Source organism: Elgaria multicarinata, chromosome 1 (assembly GCF_023053635.1).
Source record: "Elgaria multicarinata webbii isolate HBS135686 ecotype San Diego chromosome 1, rElgMul1.1.pri, whole genome shotgun sequence".
In the NCBI taxonomy this organism is placed as follows: domain Eukaryota; kingdom Metazoa; phylum Chordata; class Lepidosauria; order Squamata; family Anguidae; genus Elgaria; species Elgaria multicarinata.
The window spans coordinates 146226501-146254221 of NC_086171.1; the positions used below are offsets into that span (position 1 = coordinate 146226501).

General features: G+C 42.7%; 1 protein-coding gene across 4 annotated transcripts in view; it reads left to right on the forward strand.

The window, feature by feature from the left end:
• The first annotated feature begins 9171 nt into the window (after positions 1–9171).
• SSBP3 (single stranded DNA binding protein 3) overlaps positions 9172–27721 on the forward strand; it is a 190101-nt gene continuing 171551 nt past the window's right edge. For 2 of the 4 annotated variants that reach the window (XM_063138642.1, XM_063138658.1), the window contains exons 1-4: positions 9172–9519; positions 10498–10570; positions 10845–10906; positions 13257–13341. In XM_063138642.1, coding sequence (XP_062994712.1) covers positions 9464–9519; positions 10498–10570; positions 10845–10906; positions 13257–13341 — 276 coding nt within the window. In that variant the 5' untranslated portion in view covers positions 9172–9463. The remainder of the gene's footprint in view (positions 9520–10497; positions 10571–10844; positions 10907–13256; positions 13342–27721) is intronic. The other 2 variants (XM_063138666.1, XM_063138649.1) reach the window with 2 other exon arrangements.

Genomic DNA, 27721 nt, shown 5'->3' on the forward strand with positions numbered 1-27721 from the left:
CGCATAAACTTTGTATTGGAAAGGTCTTTAATATTTTCTGATGTGCATGTTATATTAAATTATGTACCTGCTTCTTGGAATATAACACATGGTTAGCGTAAATGGATTTTTTGCATCCTCTTGACTGCTAAAAGACTGCTACTACAACACTGGAAAGATAAAAGCTCACTGTCTATAATGCAATGGATTGAAGACCTAACAACACTAGCAACATTTGAAAGAGTAGTATATAGGCACCATTTAAAAATATATATAAGTATTTGAATATTTGGTCTGCCTTTATAGAAGTTTGTGTAATTTACTCCTTTCCCCCTATAATAATAATAATAATAATAATAACAATAATAGTAGTAAACTTATTTCTTGCCCGCGTCTCCATTTTGATCGAGCAGGGGAACAACAATAAATGATAAAATACATAATTAAAACATAATATACATTGTTAAAAACATCCTAAAAACATTTTAAAAACATCTTAAAATTCCACTGGACAGGCCTGCCAGAATATTACAATATTCATTTAAAATATTGAAATATTTGAAACTGAGACCTTTAAAGTGTGTAGTTACACTTGCATATATATTTTTTATTAAAACTCACAATAAAAAAATGATTAAAATGTTCATGTTGGAGCGGAGGCTCTTTACGTGCCCTGATGCCCAGCTGTTAAAGAGGTGTTAAAAGAATTATAGTACTTCTGCAGGGTGTTGGGTTTCTTGTACAGGCTATTACAAAGTAATCATGGTTTGGAGATAGTTGGGGAATTAAATTTTTGTCCCTGTTCTTGAATCAGGTCAAGATTTTAAAGTTTCAACAAATCAGTTCAAAATCAAAGTATCCATATAGGGTGTTGTTGTTTTTACCCTATTGTTCTGTCAAGCAGAGTCAGCGGGATTTTCTGTTCATAGGAAGCTTTTCTCATTAAAAAATATGACCACCCACCTGTAGTCTTATGTAATGCTATCTAATCTACTGCCTTAGCACATTACCATCCCATTCTGCTGTATGTGAGGACAATATCTGAATCTTGCTGAGTTCCACTGTTTACGCCTTTCTCTTGTGAAAATTGTCCATTTTATCCTTTATTTTGGTTCTTTTTCACAAAGTGACCTATTCTTTTATTCCTTGGCTGCTAATTTTGTTCAGGAACTATTGCTGAGGGTCATAGTGCATTTTTAAAATATATATATTAAAATTCGTATCCCATCTACGCACTTCTAGATCATCTGTCAGCATGCTTCTTGACATCTTCAAATAATTCTATTGGGTTGACAGGGCATTGCTTGCTTTAGAAAAAAAAACAAGTTGACTCTCTCATCGTGCCTTATTCAGCCCATGATCGACCACTCAAAAAACCTTCCCCATCTCAAGTATCCTTCTGCAGTGACATACAAAAGTCACCCTAAATGGAAAATATGACTCAGAAATTGTAAAAAATAATCTTAAAAATAAGACAAAAGGGATTGCAAGAACCTACCCTTAAAGATCCTTTTTTCTATAATAGAAAATTTCCCCATGAAAATTAATGTATTTTCCCTTTTTCTGCATGATACAACAGGTAATTTATGATAGAACATTACAGCACTTCAGAACATTATGTATTACATATGCAAAATATGACAACACGACTGACAGCTGTTCCAACAGCTTAATCCTATGCATGTTTACTAAGAAAAGAGTCCCATTGAGTTTAATGGATTGCAGCTCAATTTAGATAATTGACAATTTTGCTTGTAAAATGTAGTACCTTACAGTACAATCCTATGCATAACTACTCAAAAGTAATTCCCAGAGTTCAATGGGTCGTACTCCCAGGTAGGTACACACAGGACTACAGCCTTAATGGTCATCCCTCCATTTTTAACCAATTTACCTTTATAGCTCCTCTTACATAATATTAAAGTGTTTTTATCCCCATTTTACAGGTGAAAAACTGAGGCATGGAGCAGACTGCTGGCACAGTCTCACAAAAGATGGCTGAGTAGAAACCTGAATCCTTGTGTTGCAGAGAGCCTGTTCGATATTATCCCGGCCCTTATTTATTTATTTTATTACATTTATATACCGCCCCCCAGCCGAAGCTCTCTGGGCGGTTTATAACAATTAAAAATAGTAAACATTAAAAGTACACAAAATTTTTAAAAAACATAAAAACAGTATAAAAACAACAACAGTATCCATTTAAAACAACAATTCTGGGGTCCATTAAAAACAAACTTAACGTTATTAAATGCTGCTTAAAATGCCTGGGAGAAGAGAAAGGTCTTGACCTGGCGCCGAAAAGATAACGTTGGCGCCAGGTGAGCCTTATCGGGAAGATCATTCCACAGTCGGGGGGCAACCACTGAGAAGGCCCTCTCCCTTGTTGCCATCCTCTGAGCTTCCCTTGGAGTAGGCACTCAGAGGAGGACCTTAGATGTCGAGTGCAGTGTACGGGTAGGTTCATGTCAGGAGAGGCGTTCCATCAGGTATTGCGGTCCCAAGCCATGTAGGGCTTTATAGGTTAAAACCAGCACCTTGAATTGGGCTCGGAAACATATAGGCAGCCAATGCAAGCGGGCCAGAATCGGTGTTATATGCTCAAATCTTCCTGTTCCAGCTATCAATCTGGCCGCCGCATTTTGCACAAGCTGCAGTTTCCGGACCATCTTCAAAGGCTGCCCCATGTAGAGGGCATTGCAGTAATCTAATTTGGAAGTTACCAAAGTATGGACAACTGAAGCTAGGTTATCCCTGTCCAGATAGGGGCGTAGCTGGGCCACCAACCGAAGTTGGTAGAAGGCACCCCGTGCCACCAAGGCCACCTGTGCCTCAAGTGACAAAGATGGTTCTAGGAGAACCCCCAAGCTACGAACCTGCTCCTTCAGGGGGAGTGCAACCCCATCCAGAACCGGTTGAACACCCCCCATCCGATTAGAGGAACCACCCACCAGCAGCATCTCAGTCTTGTCTGGATTGAGTTTCAGTTTGTTAGCCCTCATCCAGTCCATTGTCGCAGCCAAGCACTGGTTCAGCACATGCACTGGCCCTTGCATTTCGTAGAAGAAAAGCCCATCAGTATGGCTTTAAGGGGATTTTAAATGGAACAAGGCACACGGCATGATCAGGTTTCAGAACCACTTGAAAAATGCCCATCACATTTAGCCACATTTAATTAGGAGAATTTGCAGAAAGGTGGAATCAGGCCTGTAAATATCGCAGTCCCAAATACACATTCCTGTCTTTCGCCACTCATCTTGTTCCTCCTTCCACTTTGGGAGACTGTTTATGTTAAAAGGAAAGGTTGGCTCCTTCCCAGCCCATCATGTGTATTCACTTGGTTCTCCTTGTAGTGAGCTCACAAGGCTGCATTTGGCACATCCTTTTAATCCTTCTGGTAGAAGCTGATGTCACCAAGAAGGGCTGCTTCTTCTTTTTTTTTCTGACTTCACTGCAGCACCCCAATCAGAAGGGAAACCAAGAACTGAGGAAAAGATCATATACTGCCAAAAGCAAACTCAGTAGAGATGTCAAAAATGAAGTTTTTTGTTAATACAGAATGGTCCATTCAGCTTAGTAAATGCTTTCTTTTTGAATTTTAAAATTGCAGGTTTCAGAAGATGATTAAGGATCACATTTCAGAGTGATTAAAAAAAAGCAAAAAAAGCAGGGGAGCAAGCTTTATTCTCTCTCCCTGCAACTGCTGTTCTTCATTTTTTGCTTGCTCATGTTATCGATTGGCATTTCCAGGACAGGGAGGGAAACTGGTCAGCATACGCAGAGTATCAGTGCTTGAAGGCTACAAACAGTTCCTGGGTTTTTTTCTGACTTGGGGAAAGCAACGATCCATCACTGCTCCCTCTTCAGGTTAATGCTACAAGATCTCTCCCTCCCCCCCACCCCCAATGCTTTAAGCCTGAGATGGATGGGAGCAATATGACACCTATTTCTCTCCACATTGCATTGCATGGATTTGCCTTTCAGGGCACCCAGCCTCAGACATTTTGGGCAAAACATTTAAGGTGTACCAGTGCCACACACCCTCCTTCAACACATCTGCATGAAGATCTTGCAAGCAACTGCTGACAAGGATGAGAAAAGTTGACAGTTGTGGTGCTCGCTATACCCTGCTCTGCCTCCTACAAAGGGCTGTCTGAAAATTTTGCCCATTCTCCTAGGCCATTGCTTACAACCCCCTTGTGGGAAAGGAGTCCTGCTTTTCAGGCATTTTCACAGCGGACACAACCTGCTAGTAGCAAACCTTAGTGGCTGAGTGTGAGCTTTGCAGATGGAAGGCCTGAGGTTGACTCCTTGGCACAAGACTTCAGGTTCAAGGGCTAGGAAAGCAGTCAGTCGGAATACTGCTGCCAGTCAATGTTGGTGGTACTTAGCTAGATGGACTGTTGGTCCAATGCTATTAGGACATATATGCTCTTAGGGGGGATGAAATTATCTCTAGAAATGTATCTGTACAATAATAACTGTCTTCACACAACCATTGTAGTGCTTCTAGTTCTTTTATTTTCAGAATTTCAAAGTGGCTAACAATCAGATACAACAATAATAAAATAACTAACAACAGCAGATAATAGAATACTTTAGGTTGATCAGCTATGCTGCAGATAGCTGGGGGACAATGGGTTGTATTCCATGTTCGTCTAACTGAAGTCTTGTTCATCTCTATGGGTCTACTCAAAGTAGCACTAACACTGGATACAACCCAATGAAAGGCAGAGTCAAAGGCTTCTATGGAAAGGCACTAACTAGTTTTCATGGATATCCCATGCCATGTTTCCTTCCATTGCTGGCTTGTAATCTGCTGAACCAGAGAGAGCAAGCAAAACAGGGTGCAGCCTACTACAAGCACTTCCTCAATGTCAATCTCTCTCTCTCTCTCGTTTAAAATACACAGAGCACATATCAAAACTAAGGGACACTGCAGAGTGGTTGCATCTTTTCTTTGGAGTAAGGATGTTCTTATTTGTGTGCTTCACATCTTAATCACATGGGCATCTAAAGCTCCCCACGGTAAGATCATCAAGTCCAGTGTCTAAAATTACCTAGCTGCCCCACATCTGCTCTGGAGCGTTGGGGGAGCCTTCCACGGATTTGGAATTACCCAGAGTTTCAAAATATTCAAAGTATGAGTATTAATACCCATAGAAACAAAATTGTATCCCAAAATATCACTTTTGCTACATCTGTTTAAAATGCATTGCTTAAATGCCGAGCCTTTGACTTTGGTTGACTTCTTTTGATAAAAAGAGTTCTAGAACTAAGAAGCAGCCACCAGAATAGTCATATTTTGGCATCAATGTAGGCCCAGGTTTTATCAAAACGTGATAGAACCTTGGGCTACATTAATTTCAGATACTTTCTAGTTCCACAGTGGTGGGATTCTATTGGTCTTTTGAATAGTGTTCAGATTTATCCAGAATCACAGGCTTAGGTTGCCAATGAAATTCAGCCTCGTATTACCCTCATGCCTTGTAACAATATTGGCTGCATTCAGACAAATAGTCAATGGTGGTTTAAGTAGTCAACTGTCAGTTGAATAGCCAATGGTTAGTTCTTGTGTTGTCTATCCGGCAAAAACCACCCCACGGTTGACTTATTTCCTCAAAATAACCAACAGAGATAACCGACACTCTGCAGAGAGGACTATCTGCACAATCGTTGGTTAGCGTGTTGTTTGTCGGGCTCAGTGGACTATTTTGCAGAGTTGAGTTGACTATCTCGGCTGGCTACAGAGTTCCCGGGCAAGAGTGGACAAAACCACACTGGCTGCTCTGCTACAGCTGGCACAATTTGTAGAGGCTGCTAGGATAGCACCAGGAGGACTGGGGGAGCAGGGAGGGTGGGGAGAGTGGTGCGGGCTGTGTCAGTCAAATGCCGGGTTGACTATTAGTCCACTCAACACCAGCCCCAACCACTCCACAGTTGTGTAGGAACATGTTATGTGGGGAGTACCCCCTCAATAATCAACCCAGTGATAATTAAGCCACATTAAGATTATTGTGTTGTCCCCATGCAGCCTTTGTGTGATGATGAGGGTCAACTATCAGTCTAGATCAGTGTCTTCTCTTAATTAAGAAACTGAAGGCACAATCCTATGCAGGTTTAGACACAAAAAAAGGTCCTACAATTCTTAGCATGCCTCAGCCAGCATGACTGGCATAAGGAATACACATATCCTTTTCCTTCACTGTCTGCTTCATGACAAAGTGGCAAATTGGGCTGTAGCCCAAACTTCACCAATCTGATGCCCTCTAGATGTTTTGGACTATTAACTCCCATGAAGCTCAGCCAGCATGGCCAATGATCAAGAATGTTGGGAATTCCCCAGCTAGGTTGGGGAAGGCTGCTCTAGCTCATAAATGTATATGCCATAAAAATGTGCTGTGTTTAGGGCACCACAGGATTCTTTGTTGTTGCTATTGCTACAAGAGAGCAGTATAGGTACCTTACTGCTATCATCTGTTTTAACACAAATAAAGAATATAATGATGCAACTACTATATTTTAAATACCAACCTTTTAATTTAGGGAGGAAGATACAGACAAATGTATGTTTTGATTTTGATATGGAAGGAGTAATTTCATTTTTACAGTGCTGACAATAACATGTACATCAAAGCAAATACATTGCTTCTTAGGTTTGTATTTGAATTTTATTCATGCACATCATGCATCCCAGAACCAATCACCTAAAAACTGGTTCATATGTTAATAATAATCTTAAAAATAAATAACTAGAAAGCGAAGGGATTTGTTTTGAGCAACATGAGTGATGAAGACTGCTTGCCTTTGTGTTTTTAAGGAAGTTTGAACCCAACAACAGTAATAGACTAATTTAATTTCTGCTGACTCACACAAAGCCTAAATGTGTGTGTGGGGGGGGGGTTTAAAGGTTGGGAACATTTTCAAAATTCTCTCTCTCTCTCTCTCCCTGTGTGTGTGTGTGTGTGTGTGTGTGTGTGTGTGTGTGTATGCTTTTCCCTTCTTTTGTATTCTGTGCCACCTACCGGGGAAAAAAATCTTATTTAAAACTTGAAAGTTTCCACCATAGACCGGCTGCTTTACAGCCCTTTTGAATGTTACCTTTCCCTGGAAGCCTCACTTACCACATATAGCACAGATTAAATCAAGGCGAGTACAAAGCTCCTGGTTGTATCGTTTCCTTGGGAGATTGCGAGGTGGTGGGGGGGAAGGAAGGAAGGAAGGGACGGGACTTCAAAAATTCACATAAAATCGCTTTTTAAAGATGCATATACAGATCATTATGGGGTTTGCTACATTCAAAAGACTCTGCCCCCCTTTTAAAAATATGCACCTTTGAACAACATCACTGAACTTTAATGGGCGTGTTAACGCTTGTAGTTTATATTAACTCAGGGGTTGAGTTTTCCTTCTTCCACTGTTTTTTTCCCCAGGACACTGACCTAGCCTCTAATTGTTTGGTGATAGGCATGTAAGGGGGAGGGGCGTTACTTGTTTATTGGAACAGCACAGTTTAAAAAAAAAAAAAACCAACCCAGGCGAACAGTTTCTAGTCCCCCCTAAGGATGTATCCAAACAGGCAGCCAATCAGCGCTTACACAGCTTTTTCAGCTTGTCTTTTTTAAAGGGACAGTAGCAAATGGGTTATATCACATTTAAAGAGAAAGACACCAACTTTCAAGGTGTTGGGGGTGGGAAGAGTCTGGAAAAAGATTTCCCTCCCAGTTTCTCAAGAGGATCTAACTTTAGGCTTCTGGCAAGGAATGAACCGTAAATGTGGGTCTTTAGCTTTTAACAGGGATGGGGAATTATTGTTGTTTAAAGGAAACAAGGCTCCTTTCCTAGGTCATGTACAGCCCTTGTTAATTTCACCTCTGGTTTTGTAGAGTTTAAAATCTGTATGTTTAAAAGGCCTCCTAAACGTTGATTATTATTGTTATCCCGCCCGCCCAAGTGCCTCAAACCCCATCTTTTATCTATTTCTCCTCCTTAAAAATCGGGGGAGTTGAAAATTTTCGTTTTGAAGCCTTTTCTCTTAGTAATTTTAGTAAAAGCATCCTGGCTTTTTGCAAATCAGGGAGGCGACATTTGCACCTCCACACCCCCAAGGAGAAGAAAGAATAGCCTCAAGCGAGCTGTGTGGACTGCGAAGGAAGGACAGAGATGGAGAATTCAGGGAGTATTCAAGAGAAGCTTAACAACGCATTCCTATTCATTTTTACTTGGAAATGAGTCCTATTTACTTCTTAGTAATCACGTTTAAAAGCTATAAAAGTAAATGGAGACAAGGCCCAATGTTAAAACCTCCACCGCCAAAGATCATACCCCACCGCTTCATAGTAACACTTCGGCTGCAGCCCTGTACCGCACACTTCCGTGAGAGTAAGCCCCATTGAACCGAATGGGAATTACTTCCGAGTAAGTCACCCGCGTAAGATGGGGATGCAACCCTCTGACTTCCACAAGTTATGCAGCGATCCGTAAGACAGACTGGTGAGACCCCACTGAGAACACGCTCACACACACACGCCACACCGGGAGTGAAGGGGGCTTGTTGAGGATCGCAGCTTCAGCCGCGCAGCTCTAAGGACAGCCATGTGGAAGGTAACGGGGCAGAGAATAAGAAAAGCAGAGGAATTGCGGGGTGGCGGCGGAACGCGAAGAGGACGGAGGGAGAAGCAAGGAGCAGGGTCAAGCGAAAGAGGGAGGCAGATGCAGCCGTGGAAGGAAAATGGGGGCAGGCAGGGGGGAACTGTGCTGCAGCCAGCGAGGACGGGTTAGAAGGAAAGCTAGAGCTGAGCTTGGAAACAGGGAGGCGCACAGGGGAAAGGTGAATGGGGCGGGAGGGTGTCTGGTGGGGAGGCTGGGATTAGGGGAGGGTACCTGGGTTGAGGAGGGAGCCGGGTAAGAAAGGCAGCTCGGTCCCAGCTCAGCCCCTAGGCAGCAGCAGCGGCAGCAGGAGGAGGAGCGGCGGCGGCGGCGGCCTCCTCCCAGCCGGGGGGACCCTTTAGGAAGCAGCCCGAGCAGGATTATCTTTGCCTACTACCGGCCGGCAGCATCTCCCTTGGTGCCACCTTAAACTTGCTGTTCAAGGGCGGAGCAGCCCTTCCCCCCGCAGGCCGCCGATTGGCCGGGGAATGTATCCATTGTGGAACGTTGACGCCCGCCGCGTTCTATCCCTAGTGTAGCCACGTTCGGTTGAGCCGGGGGCAGCCGCGGTGGCGGCAGCAGCAGCAGCGGCGGCGGCAGTAGGAGCAGCTGGGAAAGAAGCCGGAGCCGAGGACAGGGGCAGGGCGATGGGGTCGAGGCCGGGGCTGGGGCTTTGACAGCTGCGACCAGGGCGAGCGGTGCGGCGGTAGCGGCAGAAGCGGGGCAAGCTCCAGCTGGGGGAAAGAGCGAGGTTTGGGAAACTGAGCAGCGTTGAAGCAAGCCCGGCGGCGGCGGCGGCGGCGGCTTCAGCTTCGCCTCTTCCTTACTGCGGACCATGTTCGCCAAAGGCAAAGGCTCGGCGGTGCCCTCGGATGGGCAGGCTCGGGAAAAGTAAGCGCCGAGGCAGCGGAGGGGACCCCCGGGGAGCTGGGCATGGTTTCCTCCTGCAGGCGTTCTCCTCCTCGTCCCTTTATTGTCTTGAGGGGAGCTCGGGCATCTGGAAGGGACGAGCGTGGAGACCGAGATCCAGGGGCGGGAGGCTGCTCTGTGGAGGGGGGGGGGGAGCGGCGGGAAGGGAAGAGTCACCCACTGGGGTTCCGTGGCGTGATGATTTAAGGGGACGGAGGGAGAAAAGCGAAAGGGTGGCGGGTGTATATAAAAAAAAAAGCATGATGGAGGAACGCATGCAGCCTTGCATCGCGTCCTTTTGTCTGAAGTGTCTGTCCGTCTGTGCGAGTGGGAAGGGGTGAAGGGCTTTGTCCAGGCAACGAGCGGTTGGTAACCTTCTCCTGGGCCCTCTCCGCCTTCCACCTTGCTTCCAGAGTTTGCCAGTTTGGCGAAATCGGGGGATTTAGTAGAAGAAGATTTGGGGGGGGGGGTGCGGGGGGAGTGTTGGGGTGTGTGTGAGAGAGAGAGGGTGGGACGCTTTACAAATCAGCCGTGCATCCCCCAAAACTATCCAGGCGCTGGGAGAGACCCCCCACCCACCCCATAACCACCTCTCTCTGGGTTGCAGCAAGCCTTGGTGAGTAGCTGGGGATGCTGCTGGCTGCATTAGGAGTGGGGCATGTGCCTCAAGAAGAAGTTGCATTTTGCTTCCTGCACTGAGCTAGTCTCAACTTATCTTTTGAGGTGGGATGTTGGGGGTTTGCGGGGCACTACTCATTTCTCTCTGCACCGGAGTCAGGAAGGAAGTGATATTTCTTCACTGGCCTGGTTTTAACCTGGGTTCATTCCCACTTTTTTTTTTTGAAAGAACACTTAGTGTGGAGTTGGTGCAAATCCAGAAAGTCCTGTTCAGTGCAAGGGGGGGGTACTTGTTCTTTTTTCTGTCTGTGCCACTACCCCCCTATTCTGCCTTTTTTACAGGTTAGCTTTGTATGTCTATGAATACTTGCTGCATGTAGGAGCACAGAAATCAGCACAGACCTTTTTATCAGAGGTGAGTGACTTTGTTTACTTTTGACCCCCTTCCTTCACCCCGTTTTAGATAGCCTTTGTTTTCAGAAGCAGGCACTGTGGCCTCCATTTTGAATTTTTTATCACCTTTTGCCATTATTGCTAGTTGGCCTCAGAGGCTTTTTTGGGGGAAAGGGGAGGTGAAGTGTATGTGGTGTGTGTGTGTGTGTGTGTAGCAGTAAGAGGGGGTGGGGGAGGGAAGTATCTTTTCCTCCTGGTATCTAACCTAACCTATTTGCATCCTTTGCTGTTCACAGATCCGATGGGAAAAAAACATCACACTAGGAGAACCTCCTGGGTTTTTACATTCGTGGTGGTGGTAAGTGTGCTGCTTCTTTCTCTTCCCTAAATAGAAAGTTCTGTGCTTAGCTTACTGTAAGTGGGAAAGAATGTCCCAGCAAAAGTTTTGGCTTGATCTTGTTGATAAATAGACATAATTGCAGTACAGGCTTGTCTCTTCATCCTAGGTAGGGTTTAATTGAACAAGAATTGGAGAAGAAGGTAGCATTTAGTTGAGCAAGGTTTTTTTTTGAGGGGGGATACTGAAGAGTTTCTTGAGATCAGTTGTCTAGTTCTGTTTTGGTTTTGGAACTGTGTCTAAGCTATCCAAAGTAGATTCTGCCTGCTCTCTCCTTATCATCCTATAGAAAGACACAAGGAGGCCCTTAGTTCCTTAAAGATGGTGATTCAGAGTGCCTTCAGTCTCAGGAGGGCTATGTGCTGTTGATTTTTAAGGTGCGGACAAGAAGGTACATGGAGCACTTATAGATGTTAAATGCATCACCCACCCCCAGTTTGTTAAGATGCCAAGGTGTGAACGTGTGATTGATTAGATCAGTCTTTTGATATTTTGTAGCTGTGTCCTTGTCTTTTGGGATGTGGTGGGGGAATGTTGGGAAGAACGTAATCAGTCTTGTGGATGGATTTCTAGTTTCACATAAAAAGTTGGAAAGAGAGGTGGGCCATGTTTTTTAAGCTTACTCTTAGGCTACTGATAAGTGATATGTGAGTATGTGTCCCTGTTATAGATAGTAGTGGACAGGTTCAACATGACTGAAGCAGTTGTGCAATTGGTAACATCATACTGTTGCTTCCAACCTGGTCCAAAATACATTTCTTGAAAGTGTGATTCCATTGATTCCAAGAGAAGCTACTTTTCATGTGATGTAGATACAGTGTGTCAGTGTAGTTCGTTAGCACAGAACAGGATGCTTTCAACATGATATGTGATACAGTTCAGCATCTAAGTTGTCTGGGCTGTGATGGAGAATTGAGGAACATGTTGCTTAGATAGACAGGTGAGACTTGTGGGTTGGATTATAATTTTACTGAGAGGTTGGGTATCCCATAGATTTGAGGTCTGCTGTGTTCTGAACCTCTAGAGCAGGAAAGTTTAATGAGGATTCCCCCCTCCTTCTAGTGTCTTATTTTGCAACAAATTTTTTGGAAGAAACATTCGCTGTCAGTTGTCACAGGTTAACACCATTTGGAATGTTAGCCAATATTAAATGTTTGGGGTGCATAGCATGTAGTCACTACTGGGCAGAACTCAGAGTTAAGACAAAAATAATGTATTGGCAACTAAGGTCTTCAATACTTGTGAAACAACACAGACGAACTTTGGAACACAACACAGGAACACCTCCCCTCGACCAAGTAATCTTGTTTATCTGAGTACTTGGGGAAGTTAAAATGATTTATTATAGTTAGATGTCACTCTTCCTCCAAAGAGCTTGAGGTGGGATATATGGCTCTCTTTTCTGCCTCCCCCATTTTATACTTACAACAACCCTCTGAGGTAGTTTAGGCTGAGAGATAGTGAGTGCCTCATCCAGTGAACTTTCTGACCGAGTGGTCAGAATACTGCATCTCCTAAACACTGGTCACAGTCGAAGCTTTTCACCACACTAGATGATTCAAAGTTTGCATAAAGTGCTGTTTACATAGAAGACATCCAGTTAATGTTGTTACCTAGGTGGGTTCTATAATGGCAATGCTTATATACGTGCAGCATCCAAGACAGAAGATGAAATCAATGTTGTATCGACAGTATGGCATTTAAGGTCAAAACTGGAACAGCTCTAATAGATTGCCCTCTGGTTTAGGAGATAGGAAGGAGATGTGTTCAGGTTTTACAGAGCAATACAACTTGAATTGGATGCATTTAGTTCCAACAAGCAGGTGTTAAAAACATTGTTGAATGTGCACTAGTGTGTAAGACGTGTAAACATAAAGTTCTGTTTGAGCACAGAGGTAAAAATAGTGGTATGGTCAAACTCTGGCATAAGAGAACATAACTTTCTAATGGTTGCGGGGTGAGGTGGAGGGAAGATCTCTTTAAAAGAAGAAAAAAAACAAAGCTCTGAAAGTGAAATCTGAAGACTCTGAAAGTGAAGATGTTTCATTGAAATATATACATTAAAAACATTGTATCTCTAATTACATATCTTACCTATCTTTAGTTGGGTATTTTTGGGTATTGTTGGAGTCTTGAGCAGAACAAAATTGAGGCATTTAGTTGCTCTTCAATGAAAGATTGAATAAGACTGAAGAGTCCCCCTTGTTACTAAACTACTGGAATGGTTAGACTTATTTTGTACGAAGCCATTGTATGTTTGTTGTCTATTGCACAATAACAATAATTGGCTTCTCGTTCCTTTCCTATGCAGTGTATTTTGGGACCTTTACTGTGCAGCTCCTGAAAGGCGAGATACTTGTGAACACTCAAGTGAAGCAAAAGCCTTTCATGATTACGTGAGTAACAAAATTTTAATCCCTCTGACAATAAACCTGTATTACTACAGCACACCAGATCAAATGCAGGGGGAGAAAAGGGTGTTACCACTGCCATTCTGACTTGGTTGAATAATATTTTATAAAGTCACAGCTATGTGAATCTAGTTCAGATACTTATCTTGCGTACTTTAAGGTGGTGCATATTGGTCTAGTTACATAGTCATGCATCTTCCTTGTGGCACACAAGGATAAGGAGGGTGAAGGAGATGCAGAGATGGTATTTATCATGTTGAAATCTCATTTGCAAACTTTCTGACATAAGTAAATGGCTGTATTTGAATGTGGAATATTCTGTCTTTAGAAGGGGCATGTAATCTTAAAAGCTCTCCAAAGTCTGTATGTATATAAGAATTCATCAGAAGATTGCTAGGTAGTGCGAGCCTGTGCATGTTTACTTAGGAGTAATTCCCATTGTGTTCAATGGGACTTATTCCCAAGTAAGAGTGCATAGAATTGCACTCTTGAAGCCAAGATCTTTGGCTTCAAAATATTAGTCCAACAGTTTTTCCTTAAACCCACAGTGAATACTTCTTTATTTCTTTAATTTTAAATTGGGGAAGTGGTGGAAAGAGGGGAATTATTTTTAAGGTGCTTAGGATTTGCATGCAGAAATTGACGTGAGGTGCAGGACTGTGGGTTTTTTTCTTCCTTTTGTGAAACAATAAGTGGTTTATCCCCCTCCCCCAAATTAATGTGTGGGGCCATGGGGTTAAATAACAGTGTCTAGGATATGAGAATGTGGAGTTTGCTTTCTTATAGAGAACAAAATGTTGTCAAAGTAACCATAGCACTACAAGCCCCAAGGAGGATAATGTTAGAAGCTTTTTACAGTGACCCTATCCTCTTTAAAGGGGACATTGCCCCAAGCTAACTGTACTGTAGTGTTCTGAATAAACTTTGACTTGTCAGCTTCTCTGATGCATTCTCTGGGTTACCTGTGATGGCAGAGAGCTCAATTCCCAGAAGCTTGTCAATTTTGATACTCTGTTAAAGGAAAGATGTGTTGTCTTTTTTCTTTTCTTTACAATGCACTTCGTGGCTGGTTAAAGTAAGGTTGCTAATTAGGATTTCAACCTGCCCCCTCCCCCACCTGTGCAGCACAATGAGAGCCAGTGTTGTCTAGTGGTTAGAGTGTTGGAGTGGGACTCAAGGGATCCAGGTTGTAGTCCTCACTCTGCCTTGAAGCTCACTGGGTGACTTCAGGTCAGTCACTGACTCTCAGTCTAACTTACCTCATAGGGGTGTTGTGAGGATTATGTAAGCTGCCTTGGGTTCCTTGCAAGAGGAAAAAGGGTGGGATATAAATACATAAAAATCAAATCAAGTCACAACTTTTCTCTGCCTAAGCAGACTGTAGGAACTGTAAAGAGCTGAGTTGCCAAGGGTAAAAAAATAAGCTGCTGGTTCTTCTCCAACTTAACATGGAACTGAGGCTCGAATGAATACGTGGAGTGAGAAGGTGGGGCTGAGTGTGTCGAAGGTGAGTTGGGCAACCCACTTAAAACATGTTTACTTGGAAGGATGCCCCATTGATTTCAGTCAGTCCTACACCTGATTCTTAAGTCTGTTAGGAAAGCTGCCTTTTAGATGCATAGTTGTCTCGTAACATCTGTAGGTTTGCTTGAATAGCAAGGTTCCTGTCTACTCCAGCACCTAAGGAAAGGATTCATTGGCAAAGGAAAGAACTGTATAATTTGTTCTAACGCCCCACAGATTATCTCTGTGGGTATTAACTGGAGTGATGTGAGAAGTGCCTCCAGGGTTGTTCCAGTAACATTTGAATTGGGTTCCCCCCCCCCCCCCCCGGTTTCTGTATTTAGGATCACAGACTCTGGAACTGTAGTTCTTCTTACTCAACTAACGATATCAAAGGTAGTTCTTGGTAAAAGGTTTGAGGATGGTTTCCTGGGCTGGCAAAGAACTTCAGAATGTTTGTTGTTCCGTATTTATCATAGACATTCTAAAACTCAGTGTTGCTTCTGAGAATGTGCTTTGAAAAGAGAATGTCACATAAAAGCCGCTGTCTCTAGTTTTATCCCTTCCTGATGCTGCAACTACAGCCAAAATATGGGACTGTTTTTCCGAAAATTGGCAGATAGATGGAGATTGATCTGATTCTGTCTTTCCGATTTGACCCAGTCCCTAAAGATATCCAATAGTGAACAGGCTTGGAAGTAACTTTTCTGACTTGTTGATGCTTTTGTGCAAAGAAGCGTATGCTGTGACAGCATGCATTAACAGTAAGCAGCATCCTGTCTTTTAAAAAGAAAGGAGAGTGACACTCTGTTTGGCCTGAGTATCTGCCTGGTATCTTGCAAATAGTTTCCAACTGTGCCCTAGTTTTCACCCTGATATACATTCTACATAGAACCCACTGGCTTAGAATGTGGAAGGGGGGAGTAATTGAAAATATTTATTTATTTGTGCATGTATCTTATCCTGCTTCATAGTCCAATACTGGGCCCATTCAGAAGACACCTTCAACCATGGCTTTAACCATGGTGATTAAGGCCTTTTTACTTTATTCACTGTGGTTAAAGCCATGGTTTAAGGTGTCTTCTGAACATGGCTTGGCTTTCTGGCTTAACCTCCGTGGTTAAAGCCATGGTTTAGTGTCTTCTGAACAGGGCCATTGTCTCCCAAATTGTGATAGACTCAAATATTCTCAAATCTTTCTTTCTTTCTCTCTCTCCCTCTCAATAAAAAAAAGAGAAACAGGCCCTGCTCTCATAGTAGCAAACTAAAAAGAGGAAGATGATAGAAGAGAGGGAGGTCGGTTTTGACGTGTGAGAACGAAGCGGGGAGTTGTAATACAGATCTAGTTGATGCTAGGATGATCTTCCCTTGCTACTGGAGTTTGGATAGAATGGTGCAACTAGAATGTCCTTCCCCGCAGTTCTGTAGTTCCAGGAAAACTGACATTTGGAGCAAAATGTTATTTCCGGCAGGGAAGGGGGAAGCAAGCGCTGACATCTGCTTGTTCTCAGGCCGATGGCTGAGGCCCGTCTGGTGTTTCCGTTGCCATGGTGTTCGTCCTGGGAGGGAGAGAGGGTGCAACATCCCTGTATCCCTTGCCCTAGCTTGTACAATTCCAGGGCAAATAGATTGCAGCTGGGGACACTGCTAGAAGGAGGCGAAACCTCTCTCCTGACACTGGAGACCCCGTGTCAATGGTAGGAAGTAGAATCCCCCCATCTGAGTAGAGCCCCTGGGAGTAGTGCTTTATTTTCTTCCACCCAAGTCAATGACTGCCATTTCACTTAAATGGGGGGAAAGTATACGGAAGCTCTTGGAAATATTAATGTTATTGATGTTGGGCTGGCTTTGTCCCCCACTGTAACAAACATGCCCAAGAGTAACGGTTAACTGTCTGCTGTAATGATTTGCCTGAATTTACTTCTGTGGCAGAAAATTAAGAAACCAGGCAGGTTGAGAAGCCGTTTGCAACTGCTGGGTGTGAATGTGTTTGGGGACGGGGTTGGCGGGGGCTGCCTCCTCTCTGGCAGCTTTCAGGTGGGAAGGCTGAGGCAAAGGCGACTAAAACGCAGCCGGGGCAGCCCTCCTTGTGCTCTCCTACAGTCATGACAGCTGCCCCACACCCAAACTGCTCCAGTTTTGCGTGGGGCCTGCAAGTCTGTTTCCGATGACACTTGAAATAGTATTTCTTGCTTCAAGTCTCGATGCTGCATGCGCGCGACTTTCACTGACATCAGTGGGACTTAACATTCAGGTAAATACGTTCAGGATTAGGATTTTGTTATTTACATGCAGTAACACATGAGGTGCTGGACAGGCCATGTTTAGTGGCTGGGTTTTAAAGGTCCCCTTTCTGTCACAGCTGCTTCTGAGTTAAGGCTGTCCCTTATGAAACATGGCTTAATATAGTTTTTAATGATGATAGGAGACCTATTGGATGCAAAGCATAAGGTGTGGAAGGATAGCGCTGGCATTGAAGATATAGTAATGCTACATTAGCAGCAACCTTATAATAGTGTCTGAGGATTTACTGTATTTAGAGAAATTAATCTTTTTTAGCTTGGTAATAATTCTAATAATAGGCATGAGTGCATTAGATGATTCGCATAAACTTCTTTAATACATGTTGCTTTAAGCTTACAGCAAATAGACACAATCCTGATTGTGGTTTTTTTATTTAATTCTCAGTGTAATACAGTTTCGTAACAGTCCTAAGTACTTTACCTTTTTAGTTTTATTATGAAGACCGATAAGAAGATTTTCTGTCCCCCCCCTCCCCGTTCTCCTCCTTCATTTCATTATACTGTTTATTTGTAAAGCACTTTTGGCTGAAACAGTTGGCTAATATGTATTGTCATGACTGCGTTGCTTTAGTCGTAGACATATCAAGCTATAAAGGGTGGGTTTTTCTCCTCTTTCAGAAGCAATATTTTCCCAACGTGGGAGCCATGCATTGTAGTTTCAATAGTGAACTTAGCAAGCAAGCAAGTTAAAATACATGATGTGTGATTGCGTCGTGCATTTTGAACAGAAGTTTGCTTGTTTTTCAGACACTCAAGGTATGGTTCAGAGTTGCTATGCACAGGTGCATAAAATACAGTTATTCCTGTCGCACGTAGGAGAGTTTAGTTCCCATCCACTGTAGATGTGCTTGTGTGTTTCTAGAATAGTTCTGCTTTGGAAGAGACGTTGTTGCCTATGTTTTGTGCCTAACTTGACGTGGAGGTGAAAAGACTGTTTCTCATGTGTGGGAGGGATTAGAAGAGGATTCATTGTGCTGTGGCCATTAAAGAACATCAAACTAAATACGCAGCTGCCTTCTTTTCCTGATCTTCTAAATTACTGTCCCCGCACAGAACATCTGGTGCTGAAGTTAGACAAGAGTGTCAAATGCAGAAGGTCTGAAAAAGACTTGCTGATCGGAGCCTTGAGATGATAGGGTAGTTGCTTGTTGGCCTGACATGTAGCCAGGATATGCGTCCTCCTTTTTCTCTTGGCATCTGCTCCCATGGACTCCAATGGAGGCTGGTAGAATAAGCTTAGATGGCAAGCCTTCTGAACTGCTAATGAATGAATGAATGGTGACTCATTCAGAAAGACTCCCAACCAGACTAGAGGATAGTTGGCTACATGATTTGGAATGACACAATATGGAGGTTTTAATGGAGACTCTGCGAGGAACAGGCAGGGTTGCGAGAACACATTAATAGCTACTGCTGTTTACGTTCTAAAAAGGATTTTTCACTCGGGGGGCCCTGTGCAAAACATAATCAGAGTGGACAGATGACTAATGTGGTAGATGGGATAAAAATAAATGACTATTATGGGTTGTCAGAATGATTGGTTAAAAAATCGCTTTTAAGCTTTGGATGGCTATTGAGCTACTTTTGTAGATGTGCCTGACTTAAAGATGCAGCTTGTGTGGATTCCTTTATTCTCTGCACAAGTGGAGACCCTCTGATGAGGGAGATCTTTCACCCTGTGTAATAAGACTGAAAACAAAAATATTGCCTTCAAATGGAGAGAGTGCCCAACTGATTATGTATGAAAGGCAGACATTCTGTGCATGTTGAAAGGCATTTAAAACCTGGCATCATTTCCTTTCTATGCTTCTTTCCCATTGTTTATGGTTGAGGTGTGGCTACTTGGACGCTTAAGAAGCAAATCTCTCCAGATCAGTAGGCCTGGGGAATACATGCTTCAAAGAATGGGAAACCATGCTTCATTAGCAGCCTGTATAACAGCACTTGCATGCTGTGTAACTTCCATTTCATTTCCCAATATAACGATATGATAATAGAAGCAGCAGGAGCAACAAGCAATTTCCCCAAAGAACATTTTTAGTATTAAAAAACAACAAAAAGCATTCCCTGTTCTTGGGGATTTTTGTGCTGTAATCGATTCAGAAAGGTTTTGAGATGGTTGACCTAAACTGCCTCTTTGAAAGGCATTCTTCAGCTTGGGATGCTATGTGCTGAGTTCTTGGTAGCAGCAATATTAAAAGGTACCATATAAACCCTGTACTAAGGGGATGTATGGATGAATAATCACTATGCTTGGGACACCAGACAAACTCGTTCACTCTTAGCTGAACACAAAATATCATGGAAATCACAAAATCTGCTAAAGCTGCAAAGATAACGTCCTGGCAAGACGTCAATGTTGGTAACTTTTTTTCTTTTTTCTTTTTTAAATGAGGAAAGGGATCTACATGTTGTCAAGTTTGTGCCCCACTTCTGCTGCTTTTACATGCCCAGAAATAAACTTTAGCAAAACTCCTGCATTTCTAGGCTAACTTGGCAAAAGTACTCTGAGAGCAACCCTATAAGCCCAGGGACTGAAGAATGTAGGCTTCCGAGGATCAAATATCCACCTGGGTTGCTGCCGGCAGAGTGGGAAGAGTGACAGAGATTATTTTCACCTGACTGTCCTCCTTTGCAGAATTGTTCAATAACTGGCCTCTGAGTCCGTTCAGTGAATTTGCGCTACCAGGGGCTGGGAGGCCATTGGATCTGGCCTCATACCCCTCCCCTTTCGTTCCCCAAGTTCTCAGAGTTTTCTGTAATGCCTTGGATGGGTTTGACGGGTGCGTGTGTGGAAATCCATGCTCAGTTCTCCTCTGCGGTTGGAGCCTGTTTCTGGCTGTAGAAGAGGCGATCCACCATATCCTATGGCCCCTCAGATGCTGTCTAAGGAGCCTTAGGATTACACTGATATTTATGTTTTGGTTGCAACAGATTTTCATAGAGACAAGCTAGTTTGAAGCTGTGTATGCTCATAGAAAGTTGACTTTTTAAAAAAGCTTAATGTCACTTAGTGTCTTTGGAGAGAAGAGACATTTTTAGAAACCGTGATGCTTTTAATGTGGTGTTTCAGTGGTTTGAGATTTGTAAAAATATCAAGGGTGGAGGTGCGGGGGAGAAGAGTGATCCAAAATGTGGTTCCAATTTCAGTGTTTCTGTGTATTTCCAAAAGAAAATGTTACACTCTCTCTAGAGGTTTACTGCTGTTGGCACGGTTGCCTTTATCTTGCTTCTAGGCAAAGCCCCTCCGTAAGCGCACTCATATTACATTGTGGTGGTGTTGCCAGACACTCTTGTTGCAGGTTTTATTGTGCATCTTCTGAGCTGGTGAGCTACAAAGGGATTGTACAGCATGACAGGGAATTTCAACCACCGCGTTATCTTGGAATTGGCCGATTGATGATTGCAGTTCAGCGTTTCAACACTGTGAAAGCCAATACAATTTGAGTTAGCTGTGATGACTGCCAGTTTAAATACCGCAGTGAATTTCTGTCAAATAGCTAATACACAGAATGGGGAATTGCAGAAAACTTGATCACTAGAACCAATTTAGTCGATTTTGGCCTCCAGCTACAGAAAATGAACTTAAATCTAGTTGACTGTCGCTACGTACTTTTTGTGGCATTATTCTGTTTGCACAGGCTCCTCTCAGTGTAACTTTGAAAGACAGTACAAAAATTCAAAAACTGATACAACAGGGTATTTTTTACTTAATTCTACCCAAGGTTTCAAAAAGTAACTGTCCCCTTGGTGGTGTTAGTCCTTTGAAACCACTCCCTGAAAACTTTAAAATTGTATATATATCAAATTTCTATATATTACAATTACATTTATAATTTAAAAAATAAATAAATCCAGGGCATATTTTGGTCCAGCTGTAAAATTTGTTGGAGGAGCTGATGGATGTTGCCAGAAAGGTTGTGGGAAATACAATCTCTCTGCTAGTTTCAGCAAAAAATAACTTCTCTGAACAAATCTAAACTTTCTTTTCTTTTATTTTTTAAAATATCCCTCCTAACTGTTTTGTGTCTAGCAGTTAATTATAACCTAAATAATTCTTTGCTTCACTTATGCAAAAGCAGTAGGTGTGACATAAATATTTTTTCTACATGACTTAACCTTAATTGCCGGGAGAATGTGACAAGAATCCATTTCTTCAAAGTGGTCCTTCTCCATTGTGACATGATGAAGCCCACGTGCTTTTCAGATTCTGAGGTGGCTTGGCAATTCTGACATTTAACAGGTATGAATTCTGCTTACCAAGAACAGAGACCTCTGTAGTAGATACTGCCTTGATGAAGCATGATCTCACTCCAGGGGTAGGTATCCTAGTGCCCTCCAGATGTTTTGGACTATCATCTTCAGAATCCCTGACCTTTGGCCATGCTGGCTGGGCTTATGGAAGTTGAAGCCCAAAACATCTGAGGTCACCTGCTTGCCTACTCCTGCACTACAGCCTATCTAGATGTTTTTACATTCCCTCTTCTAATGCTCCACTCTTCCATCCTTTACCATGGCTGTGTACAGGCCTCCATATAGGGATTGCGGGATAACTTATGGGCTGCATTTTTTGCACCACTGATTTAAATGAAAAGGTTAAGAAATTTTAGAGAGAAGAGATTGTAATCCACAGTGTTTCAGATCTGCTCCGCTTTTTAACTTCATGGTCAGTTGAGATTAAACATCATTTGAGGTATGCTATCCATTTGACTGGTGCCCAGCTTGTTTTATACAATGGATTTATCAAGGTGGGATAGAACTGAAGGTTAGAACAGTGATTCTTAAAACATGCCACTAAATAAACTTATAAACAGAATTTTGTGGTCTGAGTTTGGGGGGCCATCACTTCAGCATCTTGTGTGGAAGCTTATTAGCAGCTTTTGGGGGATTCTTCCACCAGGCCATCTGAGGGCCACTCCTCACACTGCGTTTTCACCACGGAGAATAATCTCTGTTAGAAAAAGTAACCAATGAGGCGACCCTCATGACCATTTGAAATTACTGGCTTAATAAGCATGGAAAGATAACCGAAGAGTTAGCAGGAAATAAATAAGCAGGTGAATAGGGACCCGTTTTTTAAGAATTATTCCTAATGGAAGACATTTGATTAAATTAACAGGTGATGGTTTAAAACAAATCAAAGGAAGTGTTTGTTAGAGGTTTATTATAGATTGTATTTTGCTATTCCAAATTGTTATATTTGGATTTAAATAAGGATTGGGCACATTTGTGGAGGAATAGATCTAGCAACTGGTGTTCGCTGAGATAGCTGGAGGATATAGGCATAACTTGCTGCAACATGGAGAAAATGGGTAGAAAAGAGCAGACTTAAGCTGGAAATAGCCTTATAGTTTCTTACAAGATTTTTTAAAGCATCTGGTGGTGTCTACCAAGCACATATGGACCTTTTTCTGTGAACTAATGGGGCAGAAAAGTGCTGGTTAGAATACACTGGTCCTGCTCAGATAATATTTTCCTGATGGGATTGTACCTGGGGAGAGATTGGGAATGGGCCAGAGTTTTACATGCTGCTCCCCCACGCCTCTTCTGTTCACTGCACCACAGAGAGAAGTAAATGATTAGGACAGGCATTTTGTACGGCAGGGGGAAATATTTTGTGAACAAAGACTGACAGTGCATGTCTATGTTTACTCAAAAGTAAGTCTCACTCAGTTTACTGGGGCTTACTTGCTAGTAGCTCTGTTTAGGATTGTGGCCTTGGATACCAAGCCTTAAGGTATGCAACGGTATTTCCTGAGAGAGGAATATTTTTCAGCTTAAGGTGATAAGTTTGTCTGAAGGGTTGGAATACATGGTCTGCATCAATACAGCTTTGTGGGGCTTGGAGTCTTTACCATCCCCTGTCCCCACCCCCACCCCCCATCAGGTAACAGATGGAGAAGAAACTGAGAGAAGCAATCCAGCTGAGAGATGGGAGGAAGGCTGCATAGCCTGGTTCATGGTTTGGTTAGTGTTATGTGTGAACCAGAAACACTGGCTTGTCTCTTCCAAGAAGCCAGAGAAAGAACCCTTGCAGTGGGAACAATTGCCAGCATGCTGACGTATGATTGTACATGATTGTACAGAATTTAAAACTATTCTGGGTTGTTATATGTGAACCAGGCCCGTAAGTGAGAGGTGTGATTGCATTGCCAAACAATATTTGTAGGTTAATTGTGGAGAACCGCATGTTTCCTTCATGGAATGTTGATCTATTTGGCCTTCTATGTAGTGTATTTTAATGTTAGGCTTTATTCTATCTCCTGTTTATTTCAAAGCTGTTGGTACAGGTCAGTTTGTATTGTGTTATTCAGTGTTGCATGGCTTGAATTATATTTTTATCATGTATTGACACTATAGTTATTTGAAATGGTTCCTATTAGTTCCCCCACCCCCCAGTTGTTATATTTATTGCTGTTTGATAGATTATAAACCGTTTTGGGCACAATCCTATCGAAAAGTGGCTTGCAAATACAGTGATGATGTCAAGTTTGTGTTTAATTTTTAGAAGGGTAGCTCCTAACATCAAGAGCAACTGGGTAATAGAGCATATTATTGAAGGAAGATATTTGAATTTGGGAGGTTTATAAAGCAGTGGCAGAAGTATCAGTCATGGGTAATGTGGATTGTGAAACCCACACCAGTGCAAGGGTTTGGATTTTATTAATAAACAGACCTAATTCACCTCCAGCATGTCTGGAATCTGGATGTTTTTCTTTTCCACTTCCTTTTTATACAAATAACGTAGAAAGTGTGCTTTACAGTCATGATTTCCTTAATCCTCGATACCCATCTGAAGTAGATGGTTAATGTTTTACAAATGAGGAAGTGTGTTTGTGGTGAAGATTTGTCTTTTAGGAGTTAATATGATGAGTAGAAAGCTAATTGCAAAGAAAAGGGTGCTGTTGCACCATGCCCTGCTTTGTTGGTCCCTGGTCGACAGCTGGTTGGCCACTGTGTGGACAGAGTGCTGGACTAGATGGACCCTTGGTCTGATCCAGCATCAGGGCACTTCTTAGGTTCCTACATCTGAGTGAGTCTGTAAATTTGGCTGTTCTTATTGGTGGTGGACAACTTGATGGTCTAGATAGATCCTGTTGCTGGGAAAATGTCAGCTCTGCTGGGCTGCTTCAAAAAAGGTTTCTTGTGGACCAGCTTTCCCCAACCTGGTGGCCTTCAGATGTATTGGACAACAACCCCCATAATCCCCAGCAGCACCCATGCTGTCTGGAGGTGAGGTGAGCTGTAGACCAAAACATTCGTAGGCCACCAGGTTGGGGAAGGCTGTTGTAGACATAGGGCTCAACTTTGAGGTTTGTAGATTTGCTTGAAATTTCAAAGTGATTCCTCAAAATCCAAATGGCACAACAGGCTTCTCCCAGTATAACAGACATGGGAATAGTTGCATCTGCAAATAGGTCTGAACAGGCTCTTCCTTAGAGGCTGAATTCCTCTCCACCTCTGAGGGGGTGGATATGCAGCCACTCCTAGGGATACGGAGGCTAGGAGGAGGAAGCAGGGAGATGAGAGATTGATCTCATCCCTGCCACAGTTCTTCAAAAGGCACGCTGTTGCTTTGTCTCCGAAGTAAATTTATTTGAAAGCAGATGTAACAGCAGAAGAGGACAGGCCGTAATTTAAAGCACATGCTTTGCATTCATAAAGCCTTAGGTAGTAGTCGGGCTGAAAGAGCCTGAGGCCTTGGAAAGCAGCTGCCAATCAAGGTAGACAATATTGGGCTGGAGAGATCAATAGTCTGACTCTGTACAAGACAGCTTTATATGAATCCTTGAAGTGGTGTGTTGCTTCTTTTAAATTCACACAAGGGGTGGAGCAGGCAGTGTGTAGTTAATCCCAAGGGGTGTGATGCTCCGGTGCTTTTTCCTTCCCCCATTTGGGTCACAGAGGGCACTTGCATTTTTAAGTTTTAGCTTAATTTTACCTGTTTACTCAGAATGGGGAAACTGTAAGGAAAATGCCCTCTGGGTTTTGTTCAAATAATGGTAATTTGGGGCTGCTTAACTCACTACAGTTTTAGGCATTAACAGAACCACAGCATCTTCCTGCTAACTGTTTAAAGTTTGAAGCAACCAGGCTAATTTCATAAAAGAGCGAGAGCAAAAGAGCGCTATGGGTACATACAGTGTTGGCTGCATCCCTCCCCCATCACAAGCCCTACTGCTTGAGAGAGAAACTCTTGCAATTCACTTATTCCAAGTTGGATGCTTAAATGCATTGAACTCCATCCTTAAAGAATGAACTTCTGTTGATTCATTCATAATGATCCATGGCTGATATAAACCAGTGGCAAGAAAATGACTTTACTATGTAAAAGTAAAAAAAAAAAGGATCATTAAAACACACTCATTCATCTATAAGGTTGGGCTGCTTTAAAAGCTTTGATTGTTGGTTTGGAGGCAAGCACCTATTTGTCATTTGAGTGAACTAATGTTCTTAAAGTAAGAATGGCTTTGGCATTCGACAGTTGTATAGGAGCTATGAGAATGGATGGTTGTTCGAAAGCAGTTCCTCCTTTTTTAGTTGATATTGACAAAACCCTGAAAGCATTAAACCAGAGGTCATGGCAAAGCGCTTACGCTGTAGTCTATGTGATTGGGGAGCCTAAATATTTATCCTGGTCTGTCCCTAATGAAAACAAATTGTCAACAGTTGTTCAGTAACTGACTAAATTAAAATCTGTAATTAGTCAATTAGATTAAAGAGTTGGCACAACCTGATTGTATCATGCTGGTTAGGTTATTAAGAGAAAGGGTGTGATTTTTAATTACTGCATGCTAATTTTGACAGTTTCAAATGGAAACAGACGTTTCCCCCCACCCCACAACGTGTGCTGTGTCTTTTGTGAAAGAAGAGAGCAAAATGTAGTTTACTCACAACAAAAGACCTGAAGTTTCTTCTCTCCAAATCCAGGGTCTCAGTTTGGAAGACCGTTGAATAAGAGCGGGCGTGTGGAGGCTCTTATTAAATTTTGTTAAACTCTTTTGCCTATTGACAATGGGGTGTATTTGCAATAAGTGTGAGGGGGAGGTAAGACCTACTTTGTTTTGTTTGGGAGTTTGTTTTATTTTTGTACCTGGCTGAAGGAGGTCCACACTGAAGGCAAACATTTGTAGGCTGACATTTATTAAGTTTATTAAATAAACTTCTGAATGTACTTGTTTGGAGGTAGGTAAAGCATTGTGGGGAGGGGGGAAAGTGTTTTGAAGCTGTTTGGTAGATCATTTTCTTGTGATCCTGTGGGTGTTACAAACTGCGCTTCCTGACACAATGACTAGAACACTCATTCAGAGGTCTGTGTTGGCTGTTCCCCCTTTCCCCGCCTTTGTACTCTTGTTTGCTGAGATCACTTGTAATCTTCTGTTGGCATGGGTTGCTTGTTAGAGAGGGCATGAGGGGAGGGAGGGTTGTACAATTCTTTATCTCCTGCTTCCCCCACCCCCAAAGATCACTCTGAAAAGTCTTAGCTAACGGATATGTAGTGCTGAGATGCTAGTGACATAGCAGTGAGTCATTCTCCCCTCCTCATTCTTCCTTTTCTCTCACTGCACCCCCCTCTTCACCGCTCCTTATTGTGGAGGCTTTGATCACTATTAGAAGAGGATGCTTTTCTGGTTTGAGAAACAAAGCCATTTAGGGCACCATTTTGCTATCTGTGTGAAAGGCTATTTTTCTACAAGGCATGGCCAATTCCCCCTCCCCCAGATGGACACGGACACACACACACACACACACACACACACACCATTTTGCTTCAGACCAACATGATTGTATGCACAGGCTGGCTCACAGCCTGGTTGCTTATGCATTGGTCTCCCAGTGCACTGTGCCCCCCTCCCAACTAAACAAATGAACAAAGTTTGTCTGTGAAGAGTGTGTGTGTATATATATATATATATGAAGCTGACAGATCTGTAGCTCTGAGTAAATACAAACCTTGTAAAACAGTCTTCTCCAACTTTGTGCCCTTCTGATGTGTTGGGAATACAATGCCCATAATTCCCAATCAGCATGGACATGCTGGCTGGAAATTATGAGAGTTGCTGTCCCAACCCATCTGGAGGGCTCCAGGTTGGGGAGGACTGTTGCAAATCTTCCTTCATTTCCTTTCTGTGGTCCTTTCAGAGTAACAAAGAAATTCAAGCAATTCATACACAAAGATAGTGGAGACTTCTCTCTCCACCAAGGAGCAATCATAACACAGGTTCCTATCCCAAAGCCCTACAGCAGAGAGAGGAGGGGTTTTTTTGTTTTGTTTTTTGTTATTAGGGAGAAGAATTCAGGGAAATTTTGTTCTCTCCTGTTCCTGAAGCTGAGAATTAAAACATTTGTTAGGCTTGTGCAACGTGTGTGAATATGAGTAGGGCTTTCCTGTTCTGTTGATCATTTCCTTCCTTACCTTGGAAGCTTGGATTTTATCCTACCTTTTTGTAACATATTAAATACAGACTCTTTATCTTCTGATAATGTTTTACTCAGCTCTAGAAAAGGATTTTAAAGGTTCTGCAGATGTATTTGCTTATGTTTCAGGAATGGCTTTT